The 21,903-nt window shown below is 37.6% G+C and overlaps 1 protein-coding gene across 4 annotated transcripts in view; it reads right to left on the minus strand.

Annotated features, from left to right (window-relative positions):
• Bche (butyrylcholinesterase) overlaps positions 1-3,712 on the minus strand; it is a 69,055-nt gene extending 65,343 nt beyond the window's left edge. For 2 of the 4 annotated variants that reach the window (XM_028867195.2, XM_028867196.2), the window contains exon 1: positions 3,395-3,712. Coding sequence is in view for 1 of the 4 variants with exons in the window: in XM_037206661.1 (XP_037062556.1) it covers positions 2,894-2,945; positions 3,395-3,442 (100 nt within the window). In the remaining 3 variants the exon portion in view is untranslated. Of the gene's footprint in view, positions 1-2,893; positions 2,946-3,394 lie in introns of all 4 variants that reach the window. The other 2 variants (XM_037206661.1, XM_037206662.1) reach the window with 2 other exon arrangements.
• Positions 3,713-21,903: the final 18,191 nt, after the last annotated feature.

Raw genomic sequence — 21,903 nt, forward strand, 5'->3', positions numbered from 1 at the left:
TAAAACTTTAACTTTTAAAATAAAAAAAAGGTCATATCACCTCTTTTTAAAAAAATCTTCCTGAATCAGTTACTGGATAAAGGCTCTGTGATGACAGTTAGGGTATTCACCCATCTGACTACTGATGTAGGCCAGCTCAAGCACCCTTTCCACTATTGCTAATAGTTTAAGCTGGGGTCATCCTCATAGATTCCTGGGAACTTCCATAGCACCAGGTTTCTCCCTATGCCGATGATGTCTCCCTCTATCAAGATAACTCTTTCATTGCTCTCCTAGAGCCTTCATCCAGTAACTGATGGAAGAAGATACAGAGATCCACAGCCAAGCACCAGGCCAAACTCCAGGAGTCCAGTCGAAGACAGGGAAGAGGGATTCTATGAACAATGAGTATCAGGATCATGACAGGGAAACCTACAGAGACAACTGAACCAAGCTAGTGGGAACTCATGAACTTTAGACCAACAGCTGTGGAGCCTGCATGGGACTGGACTAGGCCCTCTGCATAAAAAAAGACAGTTCTGTAGCTTGGTGTGTTTAAAGGTCCCCCAGGCAGTAGGATCATGATTCATCTCTTGTGCATGAGCTGGCATTTTGGAGCCCATTACCTATGGTGGGATACCTTGCAGTCTTGATGAAGGGGGAAGGTCTTGGACCTTCCTCTATTGAATGTATCAGCCTTTGCTGAGTCCCTATGGGAGGCCTTACCTTTTCCAAGGAGGAAATGTGGGGTGGCTTGAGGGGGGAAGGCTGGTGGGGGAGTAGGAGGAGAAATGAGAGAGGGATCTGTGATTGGTATGTAAAATGAATTAAAAAAAACTCTTAATAAAAAAAATAAAAACAATCTTTAAAAAAATAAAAATCTTTAAATTCAAAATTGAAATCTCAATTCCCCAGACAATTTTATGAGAAAATAAATGATGTCATTATACCTTAAGATGTGGACCTGTTAAAATGACAAATATAAAAAAAAACCTATTTATTACCATTTATTTGTAAAAATGATTTGTTTGTCAAATGTTTAAAGTAATGGACCAGCCTGGAAATATGTAAAACAAAAAAGTCTAAAAGCTCTTGATAGTGTTCTCTAGGTATCATGTTCCTGTTTTAAAAATATCACTAAAATATCACTAAAATATGGTGATTCTTAAAATGTGCTGGGAAAGTGCTATCTAGATTGTACTAGAAGGATCTAAGACCAGCATTGAAATTCTATTTGACCAAAATAGCTATGTCTCTATACCAAATCAAAAACTGTTTTGTTTCAAGCTAAGTGAAGAGCGTATTGAGGAAATCTAGTCATAAATGGAGCATACCCTGGTCTTCCACAGAGCTTTGAATGTCTGCTCAGACATCCAAGTAGACAGAAGATGGCAGATGAGTTCTGCAAACTCAAGATACATCCCAGTAGACAGAAGATGGCAGATAAATTCTGCAAACTCAAGATCTATTCCTGATCAAAGTCACAGTGGATAGTCCCAAGGTTATATTAGTAAACTGAATATTAAATTACTAGATTTTGGGGGTTTTCTTTGGCAGCTGCATTCTCTCTGCTTGTGGTCTTTTTACTTACATTTCTTTACCATCTGTGGCTATGAGGACCTAAAGATGGCTCTCTCCATCTGACTCTCATACTGTCAAAACAATGGAAACCAGAGAAATGGGAATTTCCCCCAGGAAATGCATGCTATAAAAAGAAAAGTACATTCTTGAAAGAGGTTCCATACAATTCCAGCAACTTGTGGGACCACCTTGCAGAATGGGACTGAATCCTAGACAATGATGGGTCAGTTCTACGTGGGACCACACCTTAACCAGGACTGCTTGAATAGGCACAGTCTTGGGTCACTGTTGAAACTTGAATCTCACTTCAGGGCTGCAAAGATGGACGGTGGGAAGGGAAGCTTTTTCCCTTTTCCCGATGTGGTCACACGGAATACGTCTTCTTTTCTCCCTTCCACTATTAGTTTAGCTCTTTAAATTGATTTAATAAGGACCTGTGTGGCCAAACGTGCTTAAGGTAAAGGCTGTGGCCTCCAAATTTGATAACAAAACAGTCAGTCGATTTCTGTAAGAATAAGCAGACTTTGGAAAATATCAAAACAAAGACAATGATGAAATGTAAACTAGATTATTACTTGTTACCAAGTAATAAATCAAATCAAAAGTAAATTTATAGAGGAGAATATGTTCATAGACCCTATAAGACCTTTTTCACTTATCTTTAGTAAAAATGTAATATGAAATAGGTTTCAGATTTCTCCTTAAAATTAAAGATGCAGGATATTATATATCAACGAACAACACAGAAATTAGAGAATAAATATGTCTTTTAAAATCTCTAAACATTATATTTGGCATCTTAAAGCAATGGTATTTTGCCTAAAAAAAAAACCTCTAGAGTTATTCAAATCATCAAGATATGTGTTAAAAGCCTGCTAACTTCAAACAATATGATTTTATCAAAATGATTTATAGTCATATTTATCATAAATATTCTATAGTCTATATTAAGGAAAAATTGTGCCTGCTAGTTGGAATACATTCTTCAAAAATAGAGTACCTGCCTATGAAAAAAAAATGTATAGCCCGCCCATAGGAATCTGATAAAATGATTTTGTTTGTACTTCAATTTTCTTTTGGTCTCATAAATTTTATAGTCAATGACTGAACAGAATCTGATGCCATAAAAATAATGACATGTTTCCAAGAATCTAGGATGAGCCAAAATTCTATTTGTTTAGTATTCCTACAAAAATAAAATAATGGTAGCATAAGATATTTTAGTCCAGATTAAACACTCAAAAGTGGTCAATAATGGCAGAGGAGTTATTTGTAGATCAAATTAGGAAATAGATTTTATTCGACATAAAAGGAACTTTTGCTTTCCGCTTACCAAATGATGTTGTGAAAGTTTCAGGGGGAAAACGCTGAGTGATAAAAGTGCCCTGTTAAGTAATAAAAGAAAATTAATCCATGTCATTGCAAAAGAGATGATACTGGGAAAAAGTCAAGATTGCCCAAACAGTACTTTTGTTGTTAAGAAGTTGATTAACCCTGCACTAAAGGGTAACCATAGCCTAAAATAAGTCTCCTTAGAGAGATAATAAATAAACAATAAGAAAGAGACTCCACAGGTACTATGTCTCTTCACTCAAAGTTGAACAAATTCAGCATATCCTCGGCAATGAAAGGAATTGAATTTGTGGTTCTGGAATAATAGAAAGCTCTGATGCAGTTCCTCCTCGCCTGTCTCCTGGGTCCCACTTGCTAGCCAGGGACTATTCCCAATGGAGCACCACAAGGGCTCCGCAAACAGTGAAGAAATACCCTTCCTTTCTCCGCCCGATCTTCACGGGAACCTTCTCATTAGGGGTGTAAATTCTGATCAACTCACCCGAATCACTGCAGAAAAGGATGACGAAGTTTGCAAAGTGGCAGTCATATAATACTTCGGGGAAAGGCGGGATGCGGCAGCCGCCCTGCCTGTGAATTGCCCAGCTCTGACATTTCAGTCAACTCTTACTGACAAAGCTCGCGAGAGCTGGCAGCAGCAACTTGATCTGGCGCTGGCCCGGCTTCCTTGGCTGACATCTGTTCAGAGGCTAATGGCATGAATGCAGTGGTGACCACGCCTTCGGAGAGTGCTGGGGGGTCTTCCTCTACCATCACAGAGAGGCTTCCTGCAGAGAAGAAAGGGCAGGGAGGCGCCTGGGTAATAGAAACTGAGGGAGTTACTTGACACCAGCAGGACTTTAAAGTTTTGTGTTTTGCTTTGTTTTCTTTTGTCCATTTAAGAGTTTTACAGCAGTAAACATTGGTCACACTATTCTAAAGAAATGTCACTGAAAGCGGGTGTACCTTTCTTCTCTGAAAAATCATGTGGTGATAAAGCCGCATAAAAAAAGAAAATAGGAAATAAAATAAGCAATCTAGATATAAACTATGAAAATCAAAGGATTGTTTACCCCTGACGATCCCGCCTTGTACCCTGTCCCTCAACATTCGTTTAAGCCCTACAGAATTCGCAGTTCCTGACAACTTCTCCAAAGTCCCTGCTTGTAATATATGTGAGGGAAAGCCACGGTTTATAATACATTTGAAGAGTCCAAAGTTCTTCAGCAAACAGTTAAAAGAACATCTCCAGTCAGGCACTGAGAGCGGTTGTGAACATACATTTTTATGTTTCAAGCTTATCGTACTTTACACTTGTATTTTGCAAAACAATAAGAAAAAAAAAAACTTCAAGGAACACTTTAATGGCTGATTCTCCATACAGTTGCACTTTTAAGTTTTTGTAAATGTCAGTTTTCAATTTTAAATCTCTCAGCTAAGGGCTCACTACAGATTAAACAGACTAACTGGGTCTGTAGAAAAGCACACTTTTGTCATTAACAGTTGTTAACATTTCAAACATGTACATACAAGAACTGGTACTTTGATTCTGGACAATGTCCATCTGTGTGACTCAAACTTACATATAATATATTAACCTAACGAGCATGAGTTTAACGTGATTATTCAAATTTTCAGGCCATGAAATTTGATCTTTAAAATCTCAAAATCTTGCTATGTTGCTAGTTCTAAGAACTTTTGGAGTTAAAATTTCAAATAAAATATTTTCAATATCATTTCATATCAAATGCTTCCCAAATTACAAACATTTTTATTAGCTGAAATTATCTTTTCTCTGGAAGGTGTCACTTAGGCAATATTGATTACATGCCAAACATTACAATCACTAGTTCAAAATGTATAATAATAACATATATATATATATATACATACATACACACATATATATACACATACCTATTTCTAAATATGTAAGTACAGTCTGCTTAGTCTGTATAATGTTACTTGTTTGTTTATTTTCAGGATTGACCATTTGATAGTGTTGTATAAACAACTGATGTGCTCTTCCTGAGACAGATATTTCTCCCATTCTCAGCAATTCTTAATTCTCCTTGCTTCCTTGTGTAGGGTTGAAGCCTCATGGACTTTCCTTCTTCCACTTTAGCACATCTATTGCTGTTCTTGTTCAGATCTTATTTAGGCAGTCATGTTGGTGAGCTTTTATGGGAGTAGCTTCTGATATCACTAGGAGATGCAGTCTCACAGCTAACTCCCTCATCCTCTGACTCTTACAATCTTCCCACTCTTCTGTAACGATCCCTGAGCCTTGGGTTTAGAGTGTTTTGTAGATACATCCTTTGGAAATGGGCTCTACAAATCAACCTCTTGATTGGTTTTGGTTATGAATTTGAAAAAGAAAAAGGAGGGGCATATGGGTGGATTAGAGGGATGAAAGGGAAGGGAGAATGAGGTAATTTTATCTCTAACAATAAGAAAAAAATTTTAAAGTATACGATCAGTTTACGATGTTTTGAAAGTTATGGTAGCTGTATTTAAAACAGTCCTTTGGTTAGCCCACTGAATAATCCACTAGTTTAGAACACATCATTTCTTAAGATTTTATTTATTTTTATTTGATGTATGTGTATGAATGTTTTGCCTACATAAGTATGCATGTATGTTGTCCTCTCAGGCCAGAAGTTGTTGAATTCCCTCAAACTTTAGTTACAACTTGTTACATGAATCGCAGGGGTACTGAGAAACAAGCCTGGGTCCTCTAAAAGAGCCACAAGTGTTACTAACTGCTGAACCATCTTTCTAGCCTCAGAATGTATGATTTTTTTTTAAAAACCCAAATGTCAATACTTCTTCCAACACAACTCTACTGCACTGTTTTCTGTAATAGCATAAAGTTAAAATTTGTAAGCTCAAGCCCGATCTTACTGAATGAATTTATCTTATAGTTTTTGCATCCTGTCATGTCTACTCCATATTGTATGTTTTATACAATGTAAATACTTTTTATACAATATATATACTCCAGATATATTTTTCAATACAGTGGTGAAAATAAGAAAATCACTTACTAGAAGAATGTAATGTATGTTTAAACTAGCAAGCTACACTAGGTGATTATGAAACTGCTCTTTTTTCTTCTGTTAAGCATTTTTCCTTCAGTGAAACACTTGGGCTCCAGAACCACTGATTCATCTGTGTCTTGGTTTCTCAGCTATGCTACTTGGCTGTGCACTACCTTAGTTCACCCTTAAAGTATTTGTTCTTCCTGTGTTATTGATCTTTGTTTCGTGCCTTGACACACAACAGGTGCTTTGCTGCTGTGCTGTTATCTTTTTTTTCTCATGCTTCTAGTGAGATGATATCAATCATGTGTCATGGGCTTGTTGAGTCAGTTGGCCAAGTCTCATGCTGTGACCTCATAGCCTTGTGATTTGTCAGTACGACTGCCAAGTATTTTGTGCTAGTTATAAGTCGTTCTGATGGAGCACCCCCTGGAACTCGTGACTTCTCATTATTAATGCTTAGGTTAGTCCTGTCAGCTGCCCTCAGTGAACACATTGAGGTAGGCAGTCATAGCACCTTTCAGGTTTCAGGTATTATCATCATTCAGTTACTGCTGGGTTCATTGTTTCCTTAGCAGTAGCACTGAAAACTTGACAGTGTGTGAATCATTTCGTTGATTGGGCAATGTCATGTAAAATAAGTGTTTTGATCTTTACCTTTTATTGATATATTTTGTTGTTCTGTATTTTTAATTACATTACAAGGAATTAGGTCTCTCCATAGCATTTTATGAACATTTTTTTGTTTTTTTCTCTCTCTCGCTTTTTTCTTATCCTTCCTTTATCCCTTAGCAACAATAGCCTCATTTCTGCCTTCATATTATGTGTGACATTTTACCTTCTCCCCTTCTATTTCTTTTTAACAAGAATAATATATTTTATGATCAAATATTCATTACTAAGAAAAACTCAAAGATTTTTGTATTTCATATATGACAATGCAAGAAAATATGACCTTCATACTACATAGTTGCATAAGAGTGGTCAAATAGTTTATGGTAAATATTCCCACTTCTTATTCATTTAACAATATTAACTATCTATTCATTTAACAATATTAACTATCTATTGAAATATTTCAATGATTAAATGGTACATTATCTCATGGATGTGCTTAATTATTTTTACCTCTATAATGAAGATAGCAATATGAAGGAATAAGTAAGTAGTATTTCTGGGCCAGGATGGAGCTCAGTAATAGAACCCTCACAGGGCATGAAAAAGGCTTTAGGTTTGAGCTTCAACAATGCAAGTCATAAAGGAAAATAAGTTTTATTTTCAAATACTTTTCTACATGCCCTGAATATCCTAATTAATTTAAAACTCATAATAATAAGGAAATAAAGAAAGTAACAATTATCTTTAACTAAGAACTGCCATTAATCTTATTCTCTAGTTGAGTTAAGTATGCCACAAAGGGTTTATACGACTTGCCTGAAATCACAAAATATCAATGTTGTTTTCTAATATGCAAGGTGCCAATAACTACAATAGAAAATTCTGTATATGGATATTTCATTATATTCAGTATATATGTTTGTTTCTTATCTTATTGTTTTTTATTGGTTAATTTTGTTATTTGACAATTTATTACATATGTTTATTATGTATTCTGGGTAGTCTCCCTGCCCTGCCCCTTTATAATACCCACACTCCCATACCTGTCAAGTTCTTCTCTCTCTCTCTCTCTCTCTCTCTCTCTCTCTCTCTCTCTCTCTCTCTCTCTCTCTCACACACACACACACACACACACACAGACACAGCACTGGATATCCTTACAAATTCCTTTCCTAGATTCATGACTTTTGGTTTTGCTTGGTGACTTATTTGTTTTTCTGTGCCTGTGTTATCTCACTCAATGTGTTTTTCCAATTTTATTTTCCAACAAATTTTTCATGACCATTGTATGCATATACCACATTTGCTTTACCACTGATCAGTGGATTGACATCTAAGCTGCCTCCATTTCCTAGCTATTGTGACTAGGATAGCAACCAACATACACAGTCAATAATAGTAGTAGGCAATACGGCTAGCAAGCAATAGATTCCTTTAGGTGCTGTGGATATCGCTCTGTATAAATAAAACACTGATGGCCAGTGACCAGACAGGAAGTATAGGTGGGGCAAGGAGAGAGGAGAATTGGGGAAACAGGAAGAAGGAGAGAGAGACACTGCAGCCACCGCCAGGACAAGCAGCATGTGAAGATGCCGGTAAGCCACCAGCCACGTGGCAAGGCATAGATTTATAGAAATGGGTTAATTTAAGATATAAGAACAGTTAGCAAGAAGCCTGCCAGAGCCATACAGTTTATAAGTAATATAAGTGTCTGAGTGATTATTTTATAGTGGATTGTGGGACCTCAGGGCTTGGTGGAACCTGGAGAGAAGCCCTCCAGCAACATTTAGGTATTTAGCAGGAATGGTTACAGTTTATCCTTGTTTATTTTCTCAGAATTTAAATTGATGGATGTGACCTGTACAAAGTAGATTTTCAGAGTTCTCACATCCTCCACAGACTTTGGAATAGGAATTTTCAAAGTTCTCATAAACCATACAAATGTTTGCAGTCAGAATAAGTCTTTGTGTGTGTGCGTGTGTGAGTGTGTGTGTGTGTGTGTGTGTGTGTGTGTTTGAGAAAATATTTTCATCCATTTTACAAACCAATCAAAGATCTTCCTCCTCCCCTCCAGCCTTCACCTCCCAACCCCCACTCTCCCCCACATAAGAAGGCAAGGCCTCCCATGGGAAGGCACATCCAGTAGAGGCAAGTCCAAGCCCTTCCCCCTACTTCAAGGCTGCACCTCATGCAGCATAAATCTTAATATGTTTCTGGACCTAATGGAATGGACATTCCTTCTCAGATCTGGCATGTATTTGAAAATGGGTTTGTCTTCAGCTATTAAATTGGAATTGCTTTGAGAAAACAGGGGCAGCTATTGTGGAAATATCTATAGGTTGTGCCTTCAGTGAGGGATAAGACAGACTTTTTGAGGTTAGGGGAAAAGGAACAACAAAGGGGGTTGTGCTGTTTTATGTGTATGAGTAAAGATAGTTTAAAGGAAGTTCTGAAAATAGATTTGAAGGTATCAGCAACTGATAAAATCTTAGCATAGTAACAAGATAACCAGTACCCACAGGAAGCCCCTAAGGACAAGCCATGGCAAGTGCTTTCTACAAATACAAAAACATAGGAATCAAAATCTGACAGTTAACACTGAAATTTGATTGCTTAGGGCCTAAGACAGAAGAGAAAGTATTTTGTTTTGAGTAGACAATGAAAAGAAGAAAGACACACACACACACGGTGGGATAATATTGTACTGTTTAATTATAACTTGGTTTTATTGGTTTAAATTTACTGGAACACAACAGTTTACTTGTCTTAGGATTCCTGTGTCAAAATGTACATTAGTTAGTCATCCATAAAGTCAGAATTCTGCTTTCACTTTAGTAGATCTGTTCAGAGATTCCCAATTAGTCTCCTGCGGTTGATTGGGAGATTTACAGCCCCCCCCCCCCCCCGCCATGATGTGAAATTTAACCAGGCATATGCCTTATCTGGGATTTACATTCAGCTAATTTGTAAGGTTGGCAGGTTGATTCTTCTGTGATCTAATGTCACATAAGTCATCTTAAGCTCTTTCAAAACACTATCTGTCTTATTTGGGGTTTCTATTGCTGCTATGAAACACCATGACCAAAAAACAAGTTGGGAAGAAAGAGTTTATTTGGCTTGCACTTCCACATCACTGTTCATCACTGAAGGAAGTCAGTGTAGAAATTCAAACAGGGCAGGAACCTAAAGGCAGGAGTTGATGCAGAGGCCACAGATGAGTGCTGCTTACTGGCTTGATCCCCATTGCTTGTAAAGCCTGCTTTCTTACAGAACATAGGACCATCAAGTCAGGGGTGGCACCACTCACAATGGGTCCTTTCCCATCAATCATTAATAAGAAAATATCCTATAGGATGATCTGTGGCCCAATCTTATGAAGGCATTTTTTTTGCTTACTCTTTACTCAAACTTAGTTTTTATTATTCTCATATGTTATATTCCAAATGCACTTCTTATCCTTCCTCTCCCAACCTCCCCATCTCCCCTCAGAAAAGAGTAGGCCTCCAAGGGACATCAACCAAACATGGCATAACAAGCTACAATAAGATTAGGCACACACCCTCATATCAAGGCTGAACAAGGCAACCCAATAGGAGGAAAAGATGGCCCCTGCTCCCACTGTTAGAAATCTCACAAGAACACCAAGCTGCACAGCCATAAAATTATATGCACAGTGTAGTAGGACAGGCCCATAGGGTCCAGGAAATTGACTCAAATGAGTTGCCAAGAGAGGCACATAACCATACTTCCTTATGAGCCAACCTGATGTCTGCCTGAGGGCCTCGCAACAGGTGCTGTCAGAGTTCCTAATCCAGGAAAGTCTTCCTGAGGGCCTAGTAATAGGCACTGTCAGAGTTCCTGATCATACCAGGCAATGAGGGACAGCCATGCAATGCCACCAGATTGGAACACAGCTTGAGTGCTGAGAGAAAGGTATATAAGTCCTTCCCCTTTATTGAATAAAGAATTTGTTATTTGTCTTCAACTGACTCCTGGTGTCTGTGCCCTTGATGCTGTGCCTTCTCACCCTATCCCACAGGGGAGCCATTAGGATCCAGCAACAGCAGAGGACCTAGGTCAGACTCCTACAAGCTTCCTGATCTCTGCAAACCCCTTTAAGTCCTGGTCAGATGAATCTATGGGCCATGTTCTTCTGGTGTCCCTGACCCCTCTGGTTCCTCCCACCCCTCCTTTTTCTCCTCTGCAAGACTCCCCAAACTCTGACTAATATTTGGCTATGGGACTCTGTGTCTGGTCCCATCAGTTGCTAGATGAAGTCTCTCTTGTCTCTCTGATAACTATTCTACTATGCTGTGTTCCCAGAATATTCTGCAGGCAGGACAAACTGTAGGTGGAAAGTTTGTGTCTGGGTTGGTGTCCCAATCTCTCCATTTGAAGGCTTCCTTGGTTATAGAAGATAGCCAGTTAAGGCTCCATGTCCCCTATTACTAGGAGTCATTGCTAGGGTTACTCTTATGGATTCCATGGAGTTTCTTTGGACTAGGTTTCTACCTTGCCTCCCAAATACTACTAATTCTGGTCATCTCTCTCAGTATTTTCTACCCCCAAATTGATCCCTCATGTTCCTAACCCCACCACCTGCAAAAATCTATTCTGTTTTCGTTCCCAGAGAGAACTCTCCATCCTCCCCTTGAGCCCTCCTTGCTACTTAACATTTTTGGATCTGTGGATCATAGCATGGTTATCTTTTATTTTAGAGCTAATATTCACTTACAAATGAGTACATAACATGTTTGTCTTTCTGGATCTGTGTTACCTCACTCATGATAACATTTTCTACTCATATCCATTTGCCTGCAAATTTCATGATGCCATTGTTTTTAACAGCTAATACTCCATTGTATAAATGTACCATATTTTTTTTATCCATTCTTTGGTTGAGGTACATTTAGGTGGTTTCCAGTTTCTGGCTTTTATGAATAGAGCAGCAATGAACATGGTTGAGCAAGTGTCCTTATGACAGGATAGAGCATCCTTTGAGTATATACCCAGGAGATGGTACAGCTGATTCCTGACATATAATGATTCCCAATTTTCTGAGAAACTGCCTAATGAAAGAGAAAGTGGGGAATAGCCTTGAACTCATTGCCTTTAGCATGTGGAGCAAGACAAACGAACATGTCTCCAATACTGGTGGAAGTAAAAACGTGTACAGCCACTTTGGAAAACATATTTTTATTTGAGGTTTCCTCCTAGCAGATGACTTTAGCTTGTATCAAGTTGACAAAAAACTATCCAGCACAATTGACCCCTTGTCAACAAACACATCACTGTTAAACTACAATACTTCCTTTCCATTCATTGCCAAGATCTAATGTTAAAAAAAAAAAAACATAAATAACTTTAAAGGTTCCACAGTCTTTACAAATTCAAACACATTGAAAGTTTAATCCATTAGAAATATCCAGTCTCTTTTGAAACCCTAGAGTCACTTTTAAAAGTCAAAATCTCTCAATTGTGGGCTCATGTAAAAAATAAAATCAAGTTAAATGCTTTCTAATTTCAAGAGGGAAGAACCAGAGCACAGTCACAATCTGAACGAAGCATAACCAAACTCCAATAGTATAAATAACAAGCAATTAACTAAGAATCACTCATGATTTTCTGGGCTCCTCCATGTGGCTTGGGTCACTTCTCCAGTTCTTCTTTCTGCAGCACACACATGTGGTCTTCTAGGCTGTGGCTGGTTCCACTCTACGGCTGCTGCTGCTCTTGGTGGTCATCCAATGGTGCTGGCATCTCTGAAACTGCAGGAGTCCCTTGCTGTAACTGGACTGCACTTTCACCAATAGCCTCTCATAGGCTCACTCCAGTCCTGCCACACAGTGAAAAGCCTCAGCTGCTCTCCATTATCCTTTAATGCTTTCAAAACCGGAAACACCTGAGTAGCTCTTATGCTACCAAATTTGGCTGCCAGCACAAGGTACAACTTTGGCCACTTCTGGAACACACCGTCCGTGTGCTAACCCTGAGGAAACACTTCCCATATGACTTCAACTCGGTAATGCTGCTCTCTTCTTAATCACTGCTAATTTCTTAGCTCAGGCTAATCAGCATCTATTGTTCCTGTCATGCAAAGGGATCACTTCAGTGGTGCTGGTTAATCCTAGCCGACTCTTCAGCCCCAGCTAGCTAGAAAAGGAGAATCACAATTCAAATTGGCAAAAGGCCTTGAGAGAGTCTTGAAACTCCCATCTGTAACTTCACAAGCCAGGCCTCCAACTTCTGCAGTGCTCCCAGAATTCTTACCTTGCAAGCTCCTAAAGAGCTTTCCACTGAGCTGTCAACACTCAATGGCTTTTCTAGCCTGGAGTTCCAAATTCCTTCTCAAAATTTCATCTCAAAACCATGGTCAGATCTCTTACTGCAATACCTGATTGTGATGGGACTAATTTATTTTAGTGATGATTACTATTATTGTGATGAAATACAATGACCAAAAGCAACTAGAGGAGACAATAACAGTTCATCATCAAAAGCAATGAGGGCAGGAGCTCGAGCAGGGCAGGAATGTGGAGGCAGGAGCTGATGCAGAGGCTGCAGAGGGGTGCTGCTTACTGCCTTATAGAACCCAGCACTGCCAATCCAGGAATGGCACCAGCCACAATGGGCTGGGCCCTTTCATATTGGTCACTAATTAAGAAAATGTCTTATGAAGGCATTTTCTCAATTGATGTTCCTTCTCTCAGATGACTCTAGCTTTTGTCAAGTTGACATAAAACTAGCCATTCTACTATCAAATACTTTCATGTCATTGTCTGCTTATTAACAGGTTTAATGAATATTGTTTGAATGTAATTGACTCACATAATCTCATAGAGAGTAGCACTATTAAGAGGTGTGACTTTGTTAGAGTGGGTATGGCCTTGTTGAAATGTTTTACTATGGGGTGGTGGACTTTGAAGTTTTCTGTGCTCAGGATACTGTTCAGTGTCTCAACTGACTTCCTATTGCCTGCAAGATATAAGACTCTCAGTTATTACTTCCATACCATGTCTGCCTGCATGCCACCATGCTACCCATCATGATGATAATGGAATGAACCTCTCAAACTGTAAGCAAACCACCACCTTGTTGTTGGTTTTTTATTCTTTTACTCTTTGGAGGACCTGACACCCAGCTCCCACATGAATCACATGGAGGCTTATTCTTTCTTATGAATGCCTGCTCTTAACTTGGCTTGTTTCTAGCCAGCTTTTCTTATCTTAAATTGTCCTGTCTATGTTTTGACTCTGAGTTTTTACTTTCTTTATTTCTGTATATTTTTTCTTTCCTTCTTATTCTATATCTGACTGTGTAGTTAGGTGGGTGGCTCCTTCCTCTCTTCTTTTCAGATTTCTCCTCCTATTTATTCTTTCTGTCTGCCAGCCCCACCTATCCTTTCTCCTGTCTTGATATTGTTCATTCAGCATTTTATTACAGCAATCAAGTGTTTTACACAGGCAAAGCAACACAGCTTCACAGCGCTAAACAAATGCAACATAGAAGAATGCAGCACATCTTTGCATCATTAAACAAATGTTCCACAGAATGAACAAATATAGCACACCTTAAAATAAAATTCCACAATACCCCAATTAAATATTTCCTTTATAAGAGTTACTGTGGTTATGGTGTCTCTCCACAGCAATAGAAACCCTAACTAAGACAACACTGTAACCCATCTAATGTAGTTCTTTTACAAATGTAGACATTTCTCATTGAAATAGTAATATAAATACTAGCATGTCTTTGGAAAAATATTTTTGTTTAATTTTTTCCATTCTTCCTCACTCCATAAAATGTAACTTTTAAATGATATTCTTTATGATCAAGCATGTTATGTCTATTCATTATGATGGAGTATATTGAGATGTCTTTGTAATTTTTATGAAGTTTAAGTACTTGTATAATTTCAAATTTATAAGCATTTTAGATAATATTTATAAAACTTATGTAGTTGGTATGCATAATAGTCACATGGTAATATTTTAATAAATTTTCTTTATTTTTCTCTCTGTGTGAAAAATATTTAAATAGCACTCATTGATACTAAAATATTCAAATTTTCAAATACTTTATTTCAAGTGGTAAAGTATTTGCATATAGTCTAAGACAAATTGCAATGACTTTAAATTTAAATCTGTAATTTATTTAAAATGCCTATTACTATACAATGACTATATCCAATATGATTTAAAATCACATGATGATAAAAATGTCTATATACCTTCAGTCCAAATTCAACTTTTGAAAGAATTGTATTGATATTTGATGAGTTGAATAAGCCGATGAAGGACAGAGGGCTAACGTGTGTTCTCTCTGTGTATAAAATCATGTGTATATTTTTCTGCATTGCTTTAAATTTATTTGCAATATTATGAAGCTTTATTTCTAAAGAAGGAATTTGAGGTTTTGTCTGGCTGAGCTATAGAAAGTTAATTTAATAAACAGTGCAATAAGTAGATTATAAAACAAAATTGTCCTGTTATTGAAGGACAACTCTGATTTTAAAAAGGAAAAAAAAATTGTACAGAGAACATGTGTTAGAAACAAGGATTCACAGACTTGATGAAATATTGACTGAGGAAAGAACTAACAATTGGTAAACTTGACAAGGTGTGTGACTGAGGGAGCTGGTCTGACATTCCTGAGAAACCATGCAGACCTCATTTTGAATTCCATAACTCAACCTGAGCCAATTTCAGAATCACCAGTGTTGGAAATTTTGTAATATTAGGTACACAGTGTCACCACATCTCTCTCATTTCACTACAATCATTCATTTATTCACTCTTGAGTTTTAAGATTCAAATTCTACTTTATATGAAAAAAATAAGCAAATAACACTTGCAATAAATAATTCATAAAATGAAGGTGTTCCTGCCCAGTCTTTTCATCAAAATAGTGAAATATTAGTTGAGTGGTTGCCTTGACAAAATATTAAGGACACGGTCAAATGGAATGTGTGGCTTATTGTCAGAAATATGGATTTGGAGGTAATTTTGATGGTCAGTTTTTGAAATTCAAATTTTATGAATATTAACTCAGAAAAGAATAATTGAAATTATTTTGTTTTAAAAAGTACATCAAGGTTATAATGTATACCAAAAAGTTATAAAGAATATGACCCCACCATGTATACAGATATGTACACACACACACACACACACACACACACACTTTGATAGCAGCAGTGGACTTGGCTATATAGTCAGCACACAGTGACTTAACTGCAAATATTTGATTCTTTATTTTGCATCTCTCAGCAATGGAAAGTACTCTTTGTATAACCATTATTTCTACATATTGCAACAGAAAAAAAAAACACATTTAAATTAAGGCTGTCTATACTCAGATGACCTAGTAAGTGACATTTGTATTCAAAATTATGAAAATAGTTAAATTTTGTCTAGGACCAGAAGAAGGAAAACCTACCTAATTCACACAACTGAAATGAAGTAAATGTTCAGGAAATCAACTTGAAGACAATGAAAGCAAAGAATCATGAGCTGAGATGGGCTTACTAATGCTATATACAGTTGGACAGACAAGGGTGAATGGAAAATTATTAACCATGAATTTGGTGTAGGAATGTATATCTTCCCACTGGGGATAACCCCAAAGATTAGATGTGATGTGTGGCTGTCTGTACTAAAGACTTGAGAAAGTTTGATGGGATTTAAATCTCTGCTAATAATATTCAGATACTCAATACTCATAAAGAAAATTTTCAACAATTGTGGACCAGGTGTGCATATGGACTGTACACACCTGTGAGCATTTCTAGGAGTCTACATGTTTGAGAGACATTGTCTACAAGTCTATTCAGAATTGGACCTGAAACACTGGAGAAAAACAAACAAACACTGAATTTTACTTAATACAAAATGAAGTGGTTAAATGATTATGTTTGGAAACTGAGAATCTGAAACATTTTGGGATCCTTCCTTATTAACTTTTGTAACTTGAAAAAGTCGTAACAACAAATTTAAATAAAAGTAAACTTACATAATACATTTTGTCATTTGGAGCTCTGCTGTAATTAAAAGTAGCACCTTTTATGTCACAGACTCGCTTTCAAAACTAAGGTAATTTGTCTCTTCAGGTGGCTTCTTTACCTCGTGACAAGCTTTCTGTTGTCTCTGTCATGGCATCATTACAATATTTCTGGATGGATGTCACTTTGTTGCTCATTGAGCCTTTATTTGATTACCTTAAATTGACTTTACAGATGTCAAATGTATTGTTTGTGGAAAGGATTTGAAACAATAGCGTCAAAAAGTCAGTGATATGAGCTGCTTTAGAACTGGAGCACCGAGGATGTGTTTATCATCTGACATTCCACTGAGCACTGGATTGTAAGAACTTTAGCACAACCAAGTATAACCACACAAATAAATGGTAACACTATTCAGCTTACAATCGTGTGTCAATCTCTTACCATTTGGTGACTATAGTCACTGCATGCCTTCACCTTTATTGTGCAAAATAGATTTACTCAGGGCATATTTTTCAATGTATGCATGCTGCTTTACTGATGTTGAGGCAATAGCACACTCATTTGTTATTTCCAAGTAGCAGTTTTTAGTTTGAGACCTATCTAATGATGCCTAAGCACTCTTTTGAAACTCAGACACATTCAACTTATGTGTGTGCACCTGAAGGCCTGAGATCAAATGTGTACTTTACCACTCCCCACCTTAGTTGTTGAGACAAAATCTCTCACTAAACCTGGGGTTCCTTCTTTAGTCTAGTCTGACAGTCTAGGGAGTAGTACCTGAGATCTGGCTTTATTTTCCCCTCACTTCTGGGGTTGCAGAGAGTTGCCAGGACAGGTTTTGGATGGGAATTAGGGATTGAATTCAACATGTCATCTAATGGGAGTAGATGCAAAGACCCACAGCCAAAACACTAAGTGGAGCCAGAGGAATCCTGTAGAAGAGGGAGTGGGGAAGATTTCAGGAGCCAAAGGGGTCAAGGACACCATGAGAATACTGCCCACAGTGTCAACTAAGCAGGGCTCCTAGGAACTCGCAGAGACTGAAGCCACTGTCAGGGAGCCTATATGGGTCTGACCTAGGTCTTTGGAATATATGTTATAGTTGTGTAGCTGAATGTTCTTGTGAGATTCCTAACATTGGGAGTGAGGTTTGTCTCTGACTCTTTTGCATGTACTTAAGACTCTTTTCTCTTACTGGATTGCCTTAATATGAGGGTTTATGCCTACTCTTATTGTAACTGTTTATGTGGTGTTAGGTTGATGTCCCTGAGAAGCCTGCTATTTCTCTGAAGAGAAAGGAAGAGGTGGGGATCTGGGGTCGAGGAGGGTTCAGCAGAGGTCTTGAAGGAATAGAAGGAGGGACACTGTGGTTGGGATACAATGTATGAGAGAAGAATAAAAGAAAAAAAAAAGATGTCATGCTTGCATGACAAGCAATTTACCCTCTGAGTCATCTCCCAAAGGGAGATCTCAATTATTATGAAATCAGATCCTTGCCTCTGTTTAAGAGACAAATGTATTGTAAAACATACAGATCAGTGTTTCACACCAAAAGATCTTCACAAATACTTTTCTATAATAGACATACACATCGAATTTACAGTTGTATGTACATTGATAAAGCCATGAGATTTTAGTGTTCATAAACTGGCATCAGTAAACTTGGAAAAGATGTGAGTGGTCAATTGTTTGTGTCAGCTGGTTGTGCTAATGGATACCCTAGTCTGAGAAAACAAGATTTCTGACGGTCAATAAGGATGTTTCCAGAAGGATTTAGTATTTGAACCAGGCGGCTGAGCAATGAGGATCCCTGCAAACTAATGGGAACTGAACTTTTCAGTCCCTTGAGGAACTACCCAAATAAGACAAATGTGAGAGAGAGGCATCCATTAGCCTTTCCTGAGCGGGAACGTTCACTTTCTGACATGACACCAGATAGCACAGTTCCTGGTTTTTAACTATGGTATTTGCATCATCCCCATCCAGTTCTCCAACCTCCTCTTAGAAATTACCAGATCATTCATTTTCTTTGAATTTTAGGACTTCATATCAGTGTGAATTATGCCACTGTCTTTCTTAGCTCTAACTTGCAGATGTCATGCTGTATGACTTCTTTGTAGCCAGACGAGTGAGTCTCCGATAATAACTTTTTTTTCTTAAATCTGTCTTTATATTAATATAGATGTGTGTGTGTGTGTGTGTGTGTGTGTGTGTGTGTGTGTGTGTGTGTGTATCACTGTTGATGGATTCCAATGGCTCCCTCAGGGAGGGGTGAGAAGGCAGAGTGTCAATGATAGATACCAGGAGTCAGGTGAAGGCAAACAACAGACTTGTTTATTCAATAATTAGGAAGGCCTTATCTACTCTCCTTCCAGCACCCAAGCTGTGTCCCAATCTGATGGCATTGTGTGGGCACCCTTCATTGGTGAGCATGATCAGGTGATCAGGAACTCTGACAGCACCTGCTGGTAGGCCCTAGGGCAGACTCCAGGTTGACTCATAAGGAAGTACGTTATGTACATGCCTTGGCAACTAGTTTAAGCCAATTTCCTCAATGCTATGGGCCTGTCCTACTACACATCACCAAACTATATCTATGATCTATGTATGTCTCTATATTTCTTTTGTCCTGTTTCTCTGATGCACCCAGTGCAAATCTCATAGGAGGAATATGCATTTTGTCTTTACTATGTCATTTTATGTTAGGAAAATCATGTGAAGTAATGCAAAGGAAAGCTTGTTGTATAGTGATCATATACTATATACTATGTATTACTATACACCCCTGTCTTGTTTCTTATCGTTGTGCTTGTGCTGTCAGAAATTTGCCATAAATTGCTTACTGGTGGTGGAACTCTGGTTTAGTGTTTAGTGTTTTGATGTATAGCTGTATACCTTTGTCTTTATACATAAGGCTGCTAATATTGTTTCCTCCCTGTGTTAGAGGAGTGGGGAGATTTTAATTTATTAACATGACATTTTTAGCGTGGAGACCTGGTACTGTAATTCCTATTAGTTACAATGAAATTGCTTTGATTTTCGTGTGGTCAGAAATTGAAACGTCAACTTAAAATAAGCTATGAATTAAACTGAATGTAGTTTCAGTAGAAAAATTTCAGTATAAGCTGTTTTCCTTTGGTATGAAAACACAGAGAGAGAGAGACACACACACACACATGCACACACCAACAAGTAAGTCCATTTGAACCCTAACAAGTAGGAAAAGTTCTTTATTTACCTTAAACAGAAATAAGGGAGCTTATGCAAAAAGGGCAGGAGACACTAGAATGTATTCTTCCTATGAAAGTGGAATGTAAAAGCTAAGAAATGCTTGTGAAACAATCCCTAGACAATGAAATTATAGAGACTCCTGGGAGAAATAAGAAAAAAAAAAAAAAAAACCTCAAAATTTTTCTCCTTAGGAGGGCTCATAATCCAGTCGCAAAGAAAACTCACACAAAGAAAAATCCAATAATAAAAACACCAACAATTGCTAAAGATATGAGGTCACAGTTGCTGAGAAAGCCCAATGTTGGAAGGCCAGCCAAGACAGCAGGTGGGAATTGCAGTTCCAAGTAAAAAACTCAGATGGCAAATATAAGGGCATATAGCAAAATAAAATAAAAGAATTATATGATATTTTAAGATTTGTCTGTGAATTTGTATGTGCAAGAGTGTGCACATCCCATGACCTCACATTCAGGCCAGAGAACAACCTTGGATGTTATTCCTTGCTTTCTTCCTTATTTGAGACAGAACTCCCCCCCCCCCCCCGCCACACACACACCATTTTTTTCTGCTCCTTGTTACAGGATAGCTATCTGAAGAGATTCCAGGAATTCTCCTGTTACTACTTCCCATATTAGCATCTCATAGTGGGAGAGCAGGGACCATCCCATCTCACTAATGTACATTTCAGTTACAGTATCAGCTATTATTATAGCAGCTACGACATCTAGCTTTAGAGATGGGATCTGGGAATTGAAATACTTGTATGGCAAACACTTTAACAAATAAACAATCTCCCCTGCTCCCATATATGCAAATTTTAAAAGATTAAAGAAACTGCACACACACACACACACACACACAAGCACACACACCCCCAAAGCAATGGGTTGGATATATAACTCAGTGGCAAAACATACCTGATGATCATGTACAAATTGTTGGTGTCAATCCCCAGTAACACACACACACACACACACACACACACACACACACAGAGGAGGGTAGGGGAGTAGAGAAGGGAAGAAAAGAGGAATGAAGGGCACTATAAAAATAAAATGCAAAGTGGTGAAACAGCAAATTAAATACAAGGAGATGATTATTAAGATGAAATATGTAAAAAAAGGGTAGAAAATGAAATGTGGATGTATATATGTTAAATATGGGAAGTGAGGTATCTTTGAAAAAGATTAAGAATGTTTAAACCATAAATCAAAAATTATAATATAATCTCACAAGGTTTTCAGAAGGAAAATTTAAGCAGGAAACTAAAAGTAAAATACAATATTAAAAATGAATGGAAAAATTAATACTTATTTTGAAAAAAGAAGTCACTAGGTACAAAAGTAAGACAATAAAGCAGAACGTTTTTATGCACAAGCAAAAAATAATGCAACTGATAGTGCAATTACCAGAAAAAGAGATAAAATAATAACGGGTTCAAATTATAGGTGGTAATGATTTAAACTTGTACACTCACATAAATTTTAAGAATGAGATTTTATGATAATATTAAGAAAATATTCTGCCTTGTATTTTCAACCTTGAAATTAGGAAATGTAGAAACATTAAAAAATTAAATTTAGTTATTATAAACACCAAAAGTGCTTAGACCTGGATGGGTAATAATGGAAGCAATCATTGTCTACCACTTTATTTGATGCTAAAGATATTTTGAAAACTTTCTAAACCACATTTCATTATCAGACAAGTTTATAATTTTGATTTATAATGGCACTATAGAAAGAAAAATGTGATATCAAGAGATATATGGGGGACAGTGAGACCCCGTGAGCCCTGTGACCTGTAACTCCAGGGAGAGACTCCCAGAGCTAGTCTGCCACACTACCTAGAAAGCCTCAGGACTGCATGGCACATGGGTTTTCTTATGCCAGATAGATACCATGAGTCTGGCCTCACTCACCTAAACCTGAGGAAGGTGTGCCATGTTACCCCCTATCTCCACAAAAACTGCCCACTCACACTCTGACTAATGTATATGGTACTTACCAGCCTCTCGTTGGACCTGATGAGCCTTCAACAGAATTCTGAAGATAGGCAACATGAATCTTCTAAGGTTGCCAAAGTTTTGCTTCTAGGCTCAGAAGTTGCAACTATCCC

Source organism: Peromyscus leucopus, chromosome 6 (assembly GCF_004664715.2).
Source record: "Peromyscus leucopus breed LL Stock chromosome 6, UCI_PerLeu_2.1, whole genome shotgun sequence".
Taxonomy (NCBI): domain Eukaryota; kingdom Metazoa; phylum Chordata; class Mammalia; order Rodentia; family Cricetidae; genus Peromyscus; species Peromyscus leucopus.